Raw genomic sequence first — 16,324 nt, 5'->3', positions numbered from 1 at the left:
TTTTTATTTTAAAAATAACAGGGGGGGAGAGAGGGGAAAGGGGGAGATGTAGGCCTGTTTAAAGGATTCTGGATGCTTACCTAAATCATGTAGGAAAAGGAAAATTCCTTTTCCAAACTGAAATGACTCAGATGCAATTAAAACAGAGATAGCATCGGCGCATTTCCCCATCTGGTATTAAGCTACCCTATGAGCATGCTGCAGAATGCAGTGGTTGCAGCTGATGCAGTTTTAGTGATATTTAGGTGGTTAACTTCTTATTATTTTACTCAATTACTTAAACCGAAACTATTCAGCAACTCACTTTTGGAAACCAGCCTCCTTCACCCGGTAAGAGACAATATGCTAAAACACTGTAATTAAGAACTTATCTTTCCAAAGCCACTGGTCAGTTTTCTTTCCACCAGCAGCCCCTTTACAGCCACAGAGACAGTGCACATCTGCAGATCCTCTCTTTTACTCTGCTACACCTTTGAGGAGATTTACAGGGATTTGCATGTTTTTTTCTTGCTCAGAGAGAGATTATGTGGCATGATTAAGAGAGATTTTAGGAAAGAAACCATGAGCTTTGACAAGCTTCTTGACATTCCCTTTGTTTGATATAACACCCGTCAGTTATTAACAGGGATGTGTTGAGCTGCTGATCAGCTTCAGTAATGCCGTGTTTCATAACAAACATTTCTTCCCTCCCCTCTCTGTAGCAGCAGCTATTGTCCAGCAACTTCTGGAATAATTATTCTATATTAATATTTTATATAACATATATAAAATGTATACAATGTATATACTTACATATATACACACACAAGTTACCCTTCCATTTTAAAGCAACAGGAGAATTAAGACCAGCTGAGTTACAGCTTCTCCTTTTTCATGGGAGATGGACATGTAAGGACTTTGTGGGTCACTGCATCTAGAAACTTATGACAATACTGCATGACCCCACACAGAAAGTGATATTCCTCTACTAAAAAAAAAGAAAAAAAGAAAAAAAATATGACATGCATCTAGATGCATCTCATGATGAAATCCACCACTTAGACAAAGTGTTACCACTATCTCAGAAGCTGTTCCTAGAGACATTTAATTCTTGGTGGATCTCTCCTTCCGACATTTGCAATGCAAGGAAACCTGAGAAAGTACCATTCTGCTTTACAGCTGGGTGACAGCAGGAAGGACACAGAGAAACCACAAAGGAAGGCCTCTGCCCAGCCAGGCTTGCTATGGACCAGACGAGCTGCACATATATCCCTGAAATTCCTAACCATCACAGCATCCATGCTAGTTGTATGCCCACTGCTTCACAGATCCTAGAGCAGAAGATGAACCTGCAGAAAGCAGCCCATTCCCTGGCCCAGCTCCACCAGACATGCCTGCCATAAACCTCCAGCCATCCTACAGGCAACCTGCAAAGTTGTTGCTGCAAAGGGAAGCAGCGTTGTCTGCGGTTAGCTCCTTTCTCCTTTGCTGGCACAGACTCACCTCCAGTCCTACGGGAAGAAAGAAACTGAGACAGAGTCCAGTGGGTGACACAACTGTCACTTCTTTCTCCTAACCTTGTCAGGGTTGTGCCACAGATTCCACGCCTAAAGGGGGCACCAGGGACACCAAGCCTACAGTCTCCTCTACCCAGCCCAGCACCTGAGCGAGCACGCAGCTTTTGACTATTCTTTTACTGGTCAATTCAGAGGGACACCCGTTGCATTACACAGATCTGTTTGGTTACAGAAACCTACCATCTGCCCCTCAGTTGTACGTTAGTCTGCAAGCACCCTGAAGCAAGGAGGATTAATATTACATTTCCATCTGCTCCGCAATATGAGCTGCCCATAAGCAACAACCTGAAGACATCTCCGAGCTCCTCAATCCCATCTTGCCCTTAAAAAAAATGCAAGTTACTGCAAGAACAAGAGGAGCCACGACAATCCAGTTCCCTCAAAGCACAAATCACATACACAGCAACATTTTAAACTTGCTCCATTTCCTGCATGACGAATTCCAGGGAATGTTAACAGGCCACATTAAAGAGACACCGAGGTGGTGACAACGCCAATACAAAACCATTGACTGGGTCTGCCCCAACGTAACAAACTTTAAAAAAGTATTAAAACAGACTGTTTATTACAGCATATGATGTGTTATATTAATTTACACAATGATATATATATAAAAACAGCCATTGATGATGTACAGTAAATTGGACATCAACAGGAATATTAAAACTACTGATACTCATGCACGTGACATGCATATGTTTTTTTTTTTCAAAAGCAGTTTTACACAATATACTGAAGCTACTAAGCCTTGGTCAGCTGCTCCAACAGTTTATTCTGAACACCACCACAGTCCACACCGGGACTCCCAGGAAATCAGAGCAGAGTGCACTCCAGAGAAGGCAACTTGACCTTGGAGATAGATTTAACAGGAGCCCTTTCCTCATGGGAGAAGGTTGGGGAGGGACAGAGGCCAGCTTCAAGAAGAGAATCAACAAGAAAAAAAAAGACAAAAAAAAATCAGGCTGGACTATCAGGAGGAACAAGTTCAAGATGTGGCAAGAGGAGCAGCAGAAAGGGAACAAGCAAAAACATGAAGACCACCCATACTCCCTCCCCCTCACCCCCTAAAACCTTATGACCTTAAGCTGTTGATATCCTGTATAAGACCCAGAACTGGAAAAAAAAAAATAGGCAAAGAAGATCCATTCCTGGAAACATTAGCCTTTTTTTTTCAAAGCCTTCTGATACTATGCACTGGAGGCTGTTCACCACTGAAATGGCAGTGTTATGTTTTGTTTTTTTTTAAACAAGTGTAATGGTTTTTATTTCCACTTAAAAGGCACTAGTATCCACCCAAGTTCTGAAGACAAGTGACATAATTTACCTTAAGTTTTAAATATTTGTATAAAAAAAAAAATCTGTGGAAATATGTACACAAAAGCACCTTGCTTCCGAAAGCAGAAGCAGATACATTCCACCAAGTCCCTTCACTAGACGGTCGTCATGAGCTTCAGGGAGCCTGACCGAAAGCGCAGGATTTTCTTCTTGAGGTTATGGGAGGCTTTGATTTTGACAAAGGCCTTTGCTGCATTTTCATGCAGCTCTGGAGCCGTGACCGTCTGGATAGGGAGCGTCTGGACAAACTGAGACCAAATGAGGCCCCCACTTTCATCAGAGTCACTGGTGGTAGTGCTCTCCCCGACGAACTCCACCTCACTCAGGCTGGACTCGCTGTCTCCGAAGCAGTTCGTCGTGTAGTTGCTCTGCTCGTCCTCGCTCGTGTCCACCACGGTGGAGTGGAACAAAGACTCACACTCCGCTGAGTACTCCGAGTCGCTGGCTACGTAGGCGTAGGGGCTGACATACGGCAGGGGGACTTGCGAGTAGACTCCTACGCCATCCCGCCGGTTCCTCCTCGCCCTCCGCAGGGCCTCCTCGTAGGAAATCTCCGCCGACGACTTCCACCGGCGGTAGTCGGCCCGCTTGTGTTTCGGCTTGGCCACCACAACCTCCCGGCCATGTCCGTGGGATCTGATTACCGATTTATGGAGGCCGGCAGGCCTGCCCTGGAGGCCAGACTCCGGCTGCAAGCTGCTGCTCCTCTTCCCCCTTGAGGAGGGCTTTTTCAGTTTCTTATTTGTATCCAATTCCTCAGGGAAGCGGCACTTCTTGCCGACCGGCTTGCCTTTCTCCCGCAATGTCTGCGCGCCATTTTCCAGCCCATTGGTGAGGTGCGGCCTGTGTTTCAGCGCTGAGCTTTTCAAAATCTTGACGTTTCGGGTGCCTTTGTGGAGCTTAACGCTTTGCTGCTGGGCCGGTATGTACTGGGCATTCACCAGCAACCCATCGTCAAGGCTTTGAGAAGAAGAGCCCTCGCTTTTGAAATCCAGCATGGGCCTCTCCTCCACAGGAGGCGAGGAGGAGTGAGCCACCTGCAAGCTGCTCTTCAGCAGAACCTTTTTGGGAGGCTGGCTGACCCTGGTCTCTGGCTGCAGCACCACCGGCTTCCCTGGGCTCTCTTTGGGAGACACCGTGAAGAGCTGGCCGCTTTCCTTGGGAACATCCCCCGTGGTAGCCACCATGTGCCGGTTTAGCTCTGAAGGCGCTGGCTTGGCCCCCCGCAGCAGATGTTTGCTCTGGGCTTCACTCGCCGCACCGGGTGGAAAAGCCGGTGGCAAAGGCACCTTTCTACTCTCCACCTGCTCACCACCCGCCTCCCTCGGCCTCTGCTTGAGCGGGGAGGACACCACGTTGTCCAAAGCGGCCGTCCCACTGGGCGGCAAGCACGCTTGCTTCGTGCTCTTCAGGTTCACGACATTGCTGTGCGAAACTGCCCCAGCAGCCTGCCTGACGCACATGCTGCCGTGTCGCAAGATCCCTTTGGTGGGATCAGCGTTGAGACTTGTCCTTGGTTTGTTAGTCCTTACAGAGTGAGTCTTTCTCTGCACCAGGCTTAAGATGTAGCCGTCTATCCTCTTGCTGGCGGACGGGCACGATGCAGGGCAGGAGCCCGGCGGGAGAAAGGCATCGGCTGCTTTTCCTGAGTCTATTTCAGATCCAGCGCAAACGTCGGTAATATCGCAGCCAAGTCTCTCCTCTTCTCGCTGGGGGTTCTCAGTCACAGGGAGAAGAAACATGGGACTCTGCACAGCGACCGCATGGAGAGGGCTGGGGTACCGGTAGACGTCACTCCCGTTTTTAGACACCAGATCACACTGGTACTTTGGATGTACATCTGCAACGACATCGAGGGAATTTGAGTGCGGTGTGGACAAAGAGCGACAGACAGAGCCTGCGGTCTGGTCCTCATGCTGGCCTTCCTTATTATAATCCATCCAGCCTATGAGATCTGAAAGGCATTTTAGAAGAGTTTAGAGAGCCTACCAGTGACAGTCCTGCTGTTTTTCACACGCTGTCAGGGGCTCCGGTCTCATCTACACAAGTGGTGTAACGTTTTCACTACGGCAGTGCTGTTCAAACAGGAGAAATCTCTCTACCAGGTTGCTGCTCAACAGCTATAAAAGCAGCACTATTCTTCTGTGGGTCTCTTCCCACCTGCATCTAGGGAGGGTTTGCACCAACATGGCCAAATTGTTGAAAAAATAAAAATCTCAGCCCTGATGAGAATATTTACATTGATTTCATACTTGTGCCTAGACTGCTAAGAGCTTCCTGTTTCATATCCAAGCCACCCAGAAGTCTGTAAAGGTCTCTCATGTTTGTGTGTTACACTGTCACCTGTATAACTCACTGTGGGCCTCAGATGTATAATTCTTATTTTACTTTGCCCAAAGAGAAAGAAAAAACATAGACAAGAGACCAATGAATTGCTTCTAGCTTACTGACAAATTTCACTTCCAGATTTTTCCAAGTATGTCTTGGGTCAAAAAAGAAAACCCAGATTTAATTTTATTGTTGTTATTATTATAATTATAATTACTATTAGCATGATAACTATTTATAATTGCAATAATGTAAATAATAATAATAGGTGTGCATTTTGAACAATAAGAGGTGAAAGAACGGGAAACAGGCTCATCTTTCCACACAAGTACAAGGATTGCAGGTCAATACAGCCGATCACCTAGCCTTGGCTCTGCAAAGAGAGTTGTGGAAGAGAAATCCAGTGCGTTTCAAGATGCATGAGTCAGATGTAATGGCTAAGGCACTTATGTAGGAGACAAGCAACCTTACAAGCAAGGCTTCAATCCAAGCACCTAAGATTATTATTTTCTTAAGGTTTAGTTCATTTTGTCTTCCTGGGTAGGGGGACAACCTAAATGATCCTTGCAGATTATTGTCAGTTTTGTTTTCTACCCTTGGGCTAGAAACTTCAGCCAGGGTTCTCAAATTTGAATGCTCAGTGCTTGCCACTTATCTAAGGCTTATTTCAAAAGAGGTCTCACATACTTTGATGAAATTAGCTGATAGAGATGATGTTCCTGTGTGGGCAGGAGAGGGAGAACAGGGAAGGTAGGAACAGGCACTTCCTCCAGATCACCTCACAGTTTTCCCACATTTCCTAAATTCTATGTCAGAGTCAGGAAATGTTGCCAAAAAAGACTTCTTTGAAACGTGCCAGTTTGAGAAATTTCCTTCCTAAAAGTGAGACGGTATGATTAATGAGAGTTTTAGATTTCATGTTGTACACAGAAAAAAAACAGCAAAGCAATCTGCTGGAAAGCCTTATGTATGTTTTTCTTTTTATGTATGGCTGCTGAAAATCACATATACCTTTCAACAGGGAACATTAAATTACCTCAAGCTGCTCAAAGGATAACTTAGAGGAGTTCTCAGCATCTCAGAAAGAATGTATCCCAGGCTGAATTTTCCCACTTCTGAGTCAGAAGAACATGAATTATTTTGTCCTCGTTTCACAAAAATTCACTATAAGTTAACCTTAAAGAGCAGAATGGAAATTAGAAATACTATGGTTACAAGCATCCTCCACAACCCAGAATGGACTTAAGGCTTTTGAATGAGTACGGCTGCAACTTCAACCTGTAATGCTCAATCACAAAAGTCCTATTGAAGCAGGACAGAGTAGGACAGAGGAGGCCTTCCTATTTTACCATCATACACAGTAAGGATTGCAACTTCAACCTAGTGACAATGGAAACTCAACAGCTCTCTGCCGGAGACAAAATACGTTTTCCCTTTTCATTATGTCTATTTGCCTGTAATACCTACATGAAGAACACACCTGAGCATCATCACGTGCGTGTTAAGGACCTTCAGAGCTGACAAAATGACTGCTACAAACAGACCAACTTGCAACCTGCAGCTAGCTCCTTACTCTGTCACTTTTAATAAGGACAACAGTGGGCCTATATTGCATGGCTGTGGAGGTACTTCTAATTACTGCTGTTTAGTAAAAATGCTTTTCTAAAAGAAATCATGAGAAAATAGCCGACTAATGTGTTTATGTGCGTATGTACCACTGCCCTCTACTGGGTAGAGCAGCTGTCATATTTTCACGAGTTTTTTTCATACGTTAAGGGCGACAGATTCACATGTAAGGCTGGAGTGGTGGAAGGGAAATGGTCCTCCTGCCTCATGACACATGTACATGATAGGCACTGGAATCTTTTCAGAGCACAGCACATCAAATGAAAAGAAGAAGGGTTAATCCAACCCAGATACTCCTGAGGCAGTATTTCCAAAGCCAAAGCCACCTCCTGGAGTATGATGTATTCGACCTGCTTTTACTATACCTGCAGATTTAGGGCGTCCATCTGAGATATTCAGTGTTGCCTCCAAAGGGCTGCAAAAGCAAGTGCTAGAATGGCAACTGGATAAACACTCACTGAAGACAGAGTTAGACGAATTCGAGAGCGATCCAGAAGCTCCATCACTCAGCTCATAAAACCCTATAAAAATAAGAGTTTGGATTTATATTAGTTATGTCTACACAAAGTTACCAGTTGTGTCCCTAGAACGGCAGTCATGCTCATGTTTATGTTGGCTTACCCTATTGCAATTAGTTATGGGATTTCATTCAATCATCCAAAAAAGCAGTGCACAATTTAGTAATACCCTTACTGCTACAAAGAATTCAGTTTAATAGTAAGGCACTTAAAAGTAAAAGAGCACAACTTTATTCAGCATATGATTTTTTTAACTGTATTTTTTTTAACCTTTATAGGGGCTCGGGTTTTAACCTTTACAGGGGCTTATGGATTTTAGCTAGAAGGCTCCAGGCTGTGTTTGCCAGCCCACTCATTTAATAGCATATTCCAACACAGACTCCCCAGCTATCACTTGACTACAGAATTTTTTACCAAGTGTTGGGCCCAATGCAATCCATTATTTTCACCAAAGTTCTGGACATAGATATAATATTTAGGATGACATGACAGAAGAATAGTAAATAATGTGCAGACACAGAAAATCTTATTTCTTGGTAAATAGGGTCTACCCAAGAAAAATACAACACACTATAATCAAGATTTAAATTGTACATTTAGGAAAAAGGAATGCAGATCATGTCTACAGAACGAGGATGCATCCTGGAAAACAATTCTCTTGAAAAGGACTTAGTCAGCATGGAAAAGCAGCTCAATCAAGCTTAATGATACGGAAAAAAAAAAAAAAAAGGAAAAAAGAAAAAAGCTAATGAGATTGCTGGATGTACAAAGAGACTAATGAATAACAGTTGGGAAATGACTTCACCAGTCTATATGGCACTGGTAAGAAAGACATTGGAACGGTGTGCCTAGTCCTCAAATCCAGCACGCTTAAAACAAAGCTAAAAAATTGGAAAGGGGCCATAAAGCTATTTAAGAGCTTGGAAAAATGCCTTGAAACAAATGACTTAATGAACTTGACCTGTTTAGCTCATCAAAAAAAGCTGGGAATTAAAATGTATAGCACCTCCAAGAGGAGAAAAAGCTGGGCACTAGAAAAGACCTTAGTCTATGGGAGAAAAGCATTTGAAAATAAATCAGTATGGGAGCAAGTCAAGTTCAAATTAGAAATAAGCAATGGTTTTAACAGTGCAAGTGATTGTTTGGTGGGTTTTCCACTTTTTAGTGCCATCAAAAGTCTAGATGCCGCTAAGGAAGGTTCCCCATAGTTAAATACCATTTATTGGCTTCAACACAATTAGAATGGAATGAAATTCAATACATCGGGGATCAGATATTACGATTCACTGTTCCATCTGGATGCAAGATTAACTTTGACATCTTTCTCTTGCTGTCGCTGCTTGCTTTTACCATTTTTCCTGCAACCTCCTTCCTAATACACAGGAGGATTGGAACATTTTGTGGGTGGCCTTGAGAAAAAAACATGACCCAGACACTAAAAACCTAATTAAGCTTGAAACATCCCTCTGAATATGTTGTCTACAAACAGCAACCTTTCTAGTAGTAGGTGAACTTTCCTAGTTGACACTAACTATCAGAGTGTGAATGTGCAATATACATTTACTGTTGCAGTACTGAAAACTACAGGCTGCTTAATTCCAGGTACTCAGAGGCTCCGTCCTGCTGCACATTGGCCTTACCTGAACTTGGACGACTGTCTGTCTCAAGGTGTTCATCTGTCGTTTTTTCCACGTCCAGACGGAGGTCACTTATTTGCTTATCTAGCTCTTGCAACTGATTTAATAGGCCGGCATCCCTCCTCCTCAAGCAGTTCTGGAAAACAAGACGACAAATGTCAGCTCCTTCAGTGGGGCAGACACGAAGGGGTTCCACAGACTATCAGCCTTCTCCCTCTGAGCATCATGTCAACGTTCTTTAAAAAATAAAAAATTACAAACAGGACGAAGTCCTGAAATTCTAGATACTTGCTCTGGATAAATACTTAACTGAAGAATTATGCAGGCACTTCATTCCAGCCTTTTCCAACCAGCTCTACATAAGGAGCATGCCCCACAATACACTGTGTTGGCAAAGCGCTCTTTTGCGAGAACACAGCTGTAACAACAAAGCTGTTTTGTATGATATGGTAAAACCAGACCTGCACATATGAAATGGGTTACTTCAGTGAAAATACAGCTTTGCCAGTGTAATAGGGGACGTTCACCACCGCAGTGATGCTAGTCAGAGATCACATCTGTTCACACAATGGGACGAGCGGCTCTGCCAACAAGTGTCTGTAGTGTGGGAACCGCCTCGTTCTGCTGCACGGTATAAGCCCATATTCCACCACAGAGGCAGCAAGATTCCCAGAGCTGGGATCACCACCCTTTTATTAGTTTTGCAGTGCAGCAGGAAGGAAGAGAAATTCTTCCTCTTCTCCCATTATAATTGTACAAAATTGCTGTGAGATGAATTTTAAGGCTATTTATGAAGGTAATTTGATGGCATAAAATAAGCAATAAGAAATGATTTTGTAAGGCACTCATTAACCCACGGTCAATGCAATCAGTTTCCCTGTGTGTATTATAATGTTGCTTATCCATCATCTGTTCTGCTTCATACTCTTTAATTGTTCTGGCTTTGGGGAAAGTGGGGGAAGCAGGGGGAAGGTTTATCTCTTTTTTTTTTCTAAGTGCATCATTTGATCTGTGCCCAGCGGTGCTCCAATACGCTCATCGCAAAGAGTTTTGATGCTCATAACTGGGCTCGCTCTGAACCCATTAAATCAAGGACGACCCTTCCCTGGGCTGGGCCAGTCCTCGGGCAAAGGGAAAGCGAACGCCAACAGCACGAACGAGGCCGTTTGAAGCCGCGCTGGCTTTGATCACCATCCCTGGAGAACCAAAGGGGTGACCCAAGTCTTCTCCCACCTTTCTGGCCGGAGCTGGGAGCAGGCTGGAAGCCGGGCTGGGGTTCGAGCGGTGCCTGAGGGCGCCACCTACTGCCCCCGGTGTCCCCCCAGCCCAGCCAGCGCCGTGCCTGCAACGTCAAGTGCACAAATGGAAGCGCTGCCACAAAGCCCCTCTTCGGGTGGTGGTGCCCTGGTACTTGGCTACAGCTCTTGCCGAGCAGCGAGATCATTTTTTTTCTTTTAAGGAAGGAAATCAGTCTATATTAGGTGCACCAAAAGGCTAGGATGAAAAAAAAATTGGGGGGGGGGGGAGCAAATAAATCGCGCCGTCCAACTTCTCCCCCGGTGAAAGCAAGTGCTGAGCCGCGCACAAAGAAGGCCAGGCACAGCTGTAGGCTATTTTCATTGCAAACCGATCTGCCGCTTGCCTTCCCTTCCCGCACGAGCCCCCAAGCGCGTCTCCAACAAAAGCACCCCTTATCGCGCGGGGCCCGATCCCGAGCGCGCCGCAGCTCCCGGCGCCTCCTTTGGGGCTCGCCGAGCCAGGAGCTCGCTTCCCACTTCCATTCAAGGCAAGGGGAGCGCATCTCTTGCCTTGAATGGCAGTCGGGCCGGGCAGCCACCAGCAAAACGCCGCCGGGGCTGCGGGAGGCGGTGGCCCCCGTCGGGGCTCTCCCCTCCAGCCGGTCCCCGAGAGCCATCCCCCGGCTCCCCCGGGACGAGGGCAGGGAGCCGCGGGGAGAACGGGGCGTCACCGCCCCGACGGGACGGGGTGTCGGGCTGCGGTGCCTTGGTGCCCCCCCCGCCCAGCCGCCACCCCCAGCACCCCGAGGTCCCGGGGGCTCACCAGCTGCCGCCGCAGGAGGAGGATGTTCTCCTCCAGGAACTTCTCCTCCAGGCTCCGCGGCGGCGGCCCCTCGCCCGGCTGCTGCTCCCCGCGGCCCCCCTGCGCCCCCGGGGGTCGCCGCAGCAGGAGGCTCTTCACCAGCAGCTCCTGCCTCTGCCTCAGGTAGTCCAGCTCGCCCAGCCCGGCCAGCGTGGCCTCCAGCCGCTCCCGGGTGCGCTGCCGCTCCGCCTCCGCTTCGCCCTTCTCCCTCCAGCGAGCATCGGCTCCCCCCGACGGCCCCGCTCCCGGGACCGGACCCGATCCCGCTGCCGGTGCCGGTCCGGGTCCCGCCGAGGCGGCGGCCCCGGGGCTGGCCTTCATCGCCGCAGGGGAGGGGGCTCCGCCGCTGCCGGGCCCTGCCCTCGGGGGGCCGCCGAGCTCCGCGCTGCCGGGGCCGCCGCTGCCTCCGGGGCCGCCGGTGCCGGTGGCGAATGGGCCGCGGGGAACCCGGCTGCCGCCGCCGCCCCGCGCCCGCCCACCGCCGCTCCGCCCTCCTCCTCCTCCTCCTCTTCGGCCTCCTCCTCCTCTTCCTCAGCTCCGCCTCCCTGCGGGGCCGCCGGGGGTCGGTGGTGGCCGCCGCCGTGCCCCGGCGGAAGGAGCCGGGGGCGGCTTGGGGGTGGGTGAGGGCTCTGAAAAGCCCCTCGGCGGCACGTCGGGGCGCTGGGCAGCTCAGCGCGGCTGGAGGAGGAAAATAAATGGGGAGAGAGCAGCCCAGGGTGGCGGGGAGAGCGGGGGGAAGGTGGGGAGCGCAGGGGGAAGGTGGGGAGCGCAGGGGAGGTGGCCTCAAGTTGTGCCAGGGGAGGTTCAGGCTGGAAATGAGGAGACATTTCTTCTCAGCAAGAGCAGTCAGGCGTTGGGACGGGTTGCCCAGGGAGGTGGTGGCGTCGCCGTCCCTGGGGGTGTTCAAGGAGAGGTTGGGCCTGGTGCTTAGGGACATGGTTTAGTGGGTGACATTGGTGGTAGGGGGATGGCTGGACCAGATGATCCTGGAGGTCTCTTCCAACCTTAATGATTCTGGGATTTTATCATTCTTGTGCCAGGCTGCAGCGTGGGCACGAGGATCAAAGCACCGGCGAGGTGTTGCTGCAAAGCCCGTTGGAGTGGACTGGCCGAAAAAGCCGTAATGAAGTGAACTTCATGCAGCATGTGGACTAATTGCAGCCTGGGACGTGCAATTAGGTTTACAATGGGTAGGCGGTGGAAAGAGAGGGGGTGGGGGGAAATGCAGATGCTGAAGGGAAAAAAAGAAAAATGTTAGAATGAAAACAGAGCAAAAACTGAGTTCCGGATGTGTTCTGAGGGGAGAGAATGGAAGAGGAGAGAAGAAAGCATTCAGGGAGCCCTTCACAATACGGGGTTTGTTTGGAAACACACCAGTCTGCGGTACAGCAGCTCTCCCAGACATAATGAACTGCTCTTTCCTGCTCTCCCTCTGCTCCGCAGAAGATTAGGACTGTTTGTGGTATGGAGAGGTCTCACACAAAGTTAGTGTCCCACTCCCATGCTGTCTGCAGAAGGCGGTGGGTTGTGGGGTGCCATCCACCTGCTTTGTCCACTGTAGGTGCTGGTCCTCGTTGCAAAGAGCCTGCAGCTGACACAGATTGCTATTTCACAGACATTTCAAGCCAACGTAAAGTGCTTTCTAAAAAGAGCATTCATAACCAGCCCTCAGTCCCTCCCAAATGTTTGAGGCCGTATACATCACCTCAGAGAATGGCTGACGCTAAAGCCAGCTCCATTCTTTTTGCTTTTGATCTGTTCCCAGACCTGGTTCACCACACAGCCGTGTCAACAGAATGCATCTACATTAATATTTCAGTTTGGATTAGGAGTGCCTTTTTGAGCCAGCCCTCAAGTCATTCCGGCTTGCCGTGCTTCAATTCACATCACGGGCTGATCTGAGAGCAAATGCACCGAGCTGGTTTGGGGCAAAACAGAAGAGGAGGAGGGAGCACACCCAAAGTGCTGCAGCCACTAATGGGAGGTCATTAACGGCCATTCAGTCTGTGGGATGAGAACACAACTAGCAGCACCCTTGAAACACATACAGCATGGACGGCAGGCCCTCAGTACGGCGATACTGCGTGGTAAATCCTGTCCTGGCTACTAATGTAGACGTAGCTGTACGTGCCAGCAAAAGCAGGGAGGCGAGGCAGCGCAGGAGCAAGCAGCCAGAGAAGGCAGGGCCACTTCTTTGGGGAGCAGTGTCAGTGCTGCCAGATCCACAAGACCATGAAATTGCAGCCACAGAAAGAACTGACAAACACTGAAAGGACAAGGGATACCCCAAGGGCAAAGGAGTGACTGAGGTTGCTAAGCAAAGCTGGAAAAAAAAGCCGAGTCCCGTACTGGACCAATGCCCCTCTACTTATTTTATCTCTCTCTGCCCATAAAAGGCCCAGAACTGGACTCGGACCCTGCCCACAACCTATAGGCCACCGCTGATGACCAAAAAACCTGCTCCATGGCTCCTTCTCCTGCATGGAGCTTGGCACACAGCACCCTCTGAGCATGTTTATGCTGAAAGCGGTGTTGCAATGCCAGTTACTTTCCCAAGCAGGTACCAGAAGCTCTCCAGATACGGAAACACAGAGCTCATACATTTTCCTTCACCCTTTTTAGCCGAATTTCGCATGTAGCTCTGTGCTTTGCATGCGTTCGTACACAAGGCTTCATGCAATATTTATGCAGAGCTATTTCAACTATTTCTGTGCTATTGTGCGCTGTGCAGTGTACGCGTAGCTTCAGATAAAAAATACAGTGGTAGGTAGCTCCTGCCTTAATGTTCAGATGTATTTATTTGCCACTTATCATTTTGTAGATTACTGTCAATTCCTCCCTCCCAAGGCACCTCTTCCACTCTGACAAGTATTAGCTGCTGCCAGTCTCCCGTGCTCCCTGCTTACATTTCCATGTTCATCCTTTGCAGTGCATCAGCTACAGGAGGGAAAAGCAGCACGAGAACTGCCAAAACTGTCGACCGTGTCCATCACATGGAGAGGAGAATGCAGTTTGGTTCAACTGAACCAAACTCACTGAATGGCTGGGAACAGCAAAGAGGAAGGGAAGGGGAATGTGAAGAAAAGGAGCACGGGTTTCACCCCATGGACAGAGCAGTAAGAAGGTGCCAGCGAAGCAATGGGAGTTAGGAGGCTGGGCAGCATGGGAGATGTGCGAGTGAGCAGCCAGAAAGAAATGTCAACGTGATGTGAGTACCAGAAAGAAAGCAAGAAATTACCTAAGACACCAGGAGCGAGGGAAGGGTCAGAGAAGACTGTGCAAGAACTAGGATGAAGCTCAGCAGAGCTGAGAGGTCATGGAGAGGAGCAGAGGGAGAACCTAGAAAGACAGAGTTTGAAGAAAGATCAAGGAGAATGAGCATGGAATAGTCTCTTTCATTTGCTTAGGAAGATACTGTTCAGAAAACAACAAAAAGTCGTGAAAGCGTCTTCCTCTCCTGGTGTGCAGCAACACCTGCAGGACTTGCTCTTACACTCCTTTGTAAAGTTGCTGTTCCTTCACTTGTTTAATCAGTTCAAAATCTCCAAAAACCAAATAATCCCAGGTTCTCCATTCTAAACTTGAACACAGAAGCTGCAAGGAGTCAGTGAGGTATTTGCAAGGAAGGAGAAGAGGCTGCGATTGAGGAGCTCTGTTGCTAGGATGTTATGAGAGGTGTAATTCTGTCTGGTACAGAGGCGGTTATGAAATGGCTCATCTTCTTTGATTATCCTGGCTCATCCCTTATGATTACATTATTAGGTGGTAGCAATGATGTATTCCCTTTGCACCAGGCATTTCATACATAGGGAGTAAAGAGATGATCTCTGCCCCACAGAGCTTACAAGACAAGAAGCAGCAGATGGCAGTCACTGGTAATATGAAAGGAGCCCTGAGAAGGTAGGGGCTGCATGAGCAGTGAATTTAAAACACAGAGGTGCAGCTCCAGAGAAATTTTCAGAGCTACCACAGTGACATCTTGCAGAGAGAGATGAAGGAGGTTAAAGAACTGAGTCTGTGTACACTGCTGATACTGCAGGTCTGGGCAGAGGAAAATTGTACGTCCAAAGTCTCTGAGGACTGTGGCAGCCCTGAGTAGCCACAAGCCAGCAAGGTCATTACCGTGAATTTTGCCAACAGAGAAACCAAGACAGCAAGGGGGAAGAGTTTTGGACCCCCATCTCACCACTGATTTCCTTCCCTGTGGGATCAAACCCCTACATCCCCATGCATGCAGTTGACTTTCCATCCTCCACCCCTGCTGATCTTTGAATCCAGTTTAGATGAAATGAGGCCAATTAACACTTGTTACGTTTCCTAGGTTAATTTCTGACCAGCCACACTAAAACGCATGCAGGAAATTGCAGAAATTAAGAGGAACATTACAATTCCCTGTTTGTAAAACGAAGGCAATTGCTTTCTTTGCTTATTGTAACAACACATCTGAGGCAGGGCAATACGTTATCCAGAAACATCCACTTGGGGACCATGCTAAAGACCCACAGCCAACATTATGCCTCTAATACTTTATTTTAATCTATTCTAATGTTAATTTTCTAATCATTTCTTAATTGCGTTGGATAATATAATGGGGTATAAATCTTACCAGCAAATCAGACTGACATCAGCTTGAGTTATCATATTTCCATGGTTACATTATTATTACAAGTGAACCTTGCGCTTGTTACTAACCACAAACAATCCCAGCAAATAACCTAAACTGAAGCAAAATATCCTGGCAGCGTTTCCATTTTTTGTCAAATGAAAACAATTTCTGTGGGTGATAGGTAACTGCTGCGTGCCTACGATTCATTTTACTCTTTTCAGCCTCCTTCAGCTTACATTTATTTCCTTGCTTTTGTACAGTGCTGAAACACGTCCATGCTGCCAACAAGATGCACAGGCCTTAAACGTGGAATAGGCTCCTTAACACAAAACTCACAATATTCAGTTGATAACGCTACCCCAGCCTGTCAGAACATTACCACATTTGTATTGTTGTGCCAAAAACTACTAATGACTGCTACATTAAGAACCACCAACAACTCATTAGGTCCCTTGAGGGTCCATTTTCGCCTTATTCTAACCTGATCTGCCTTTGGTCTCCCTTGAAAAGAAGCAGTTCTGTTTGCTCTCACCCCCAATGTGTGTCAGGTAGAAGGACAGACACCTCCCATGGGGTCACTGCAGTGATCTGAGCCCCTCATGTGCACCCTGATCTGAC

General features: G+C 47.8%; 1 protein-coding gene across 4 annotated transcripts; it reads right to left on the bottom strand.

Moving 5' to 3' along the window:
* Positions 1–2,104: 2,104 nt before the first annotated feature.
* On the bottom strand, positions 2,105–11,555 carry DACT1 (dishevelled binding antagonist of beta catenin 1). Of its 4 annotated transcripts, none has more exons than XM_040560126.1 (4): positions 11,062–11,555; positions 9,004–9,136; positions 7,211–7,366; positions 2,105–4,845 (listed from the first exon to the last, which is right to left on the bottom strand). In XM_040560126.1, exons 1-4 carry the CDS (start codon positions 11,419–11,421, stop codon positions 2,987–2,989), a joined length of 2,508 nt encoding a protein of 835 aa, XP_040416060.1. In that variant the 5' UTR covers positions 11,422–11,555; the 3' UTR covers positions 2,105–2,986. The 4 variants fall into 4 exon arrangements, with proteins under 4 accessions (XP_040416060.1, XP_040416062.1, XP_040416061.1 ...); XM_040560128.1 differs by having other exon boundaries at positions 2,105–4,731; XM_040560127.1 differs by having other exon boundaries at positions 7,304–7,366.
* Positions 11,556–16,324: the final 4,769 nt, after the last annotated feature.

This window comes from Cygnus olor, chromosome 5 (assembly GCF_009769625.2).
Source record: "Cygnus olor isolate bCygOlo1 chromosome 5, bCygOlo1.pri.v2, whole genome shotgun sequence".
Classification (NCBI taxonomy): Eukaryota; Metazoa; Chordata; class Aves; order Anseriformes; family Anatidae; genus Cygnus; species Cygnus olor.
This window is presented reverse-complemented; position numbering and strand designations above follow the sequence as displayed.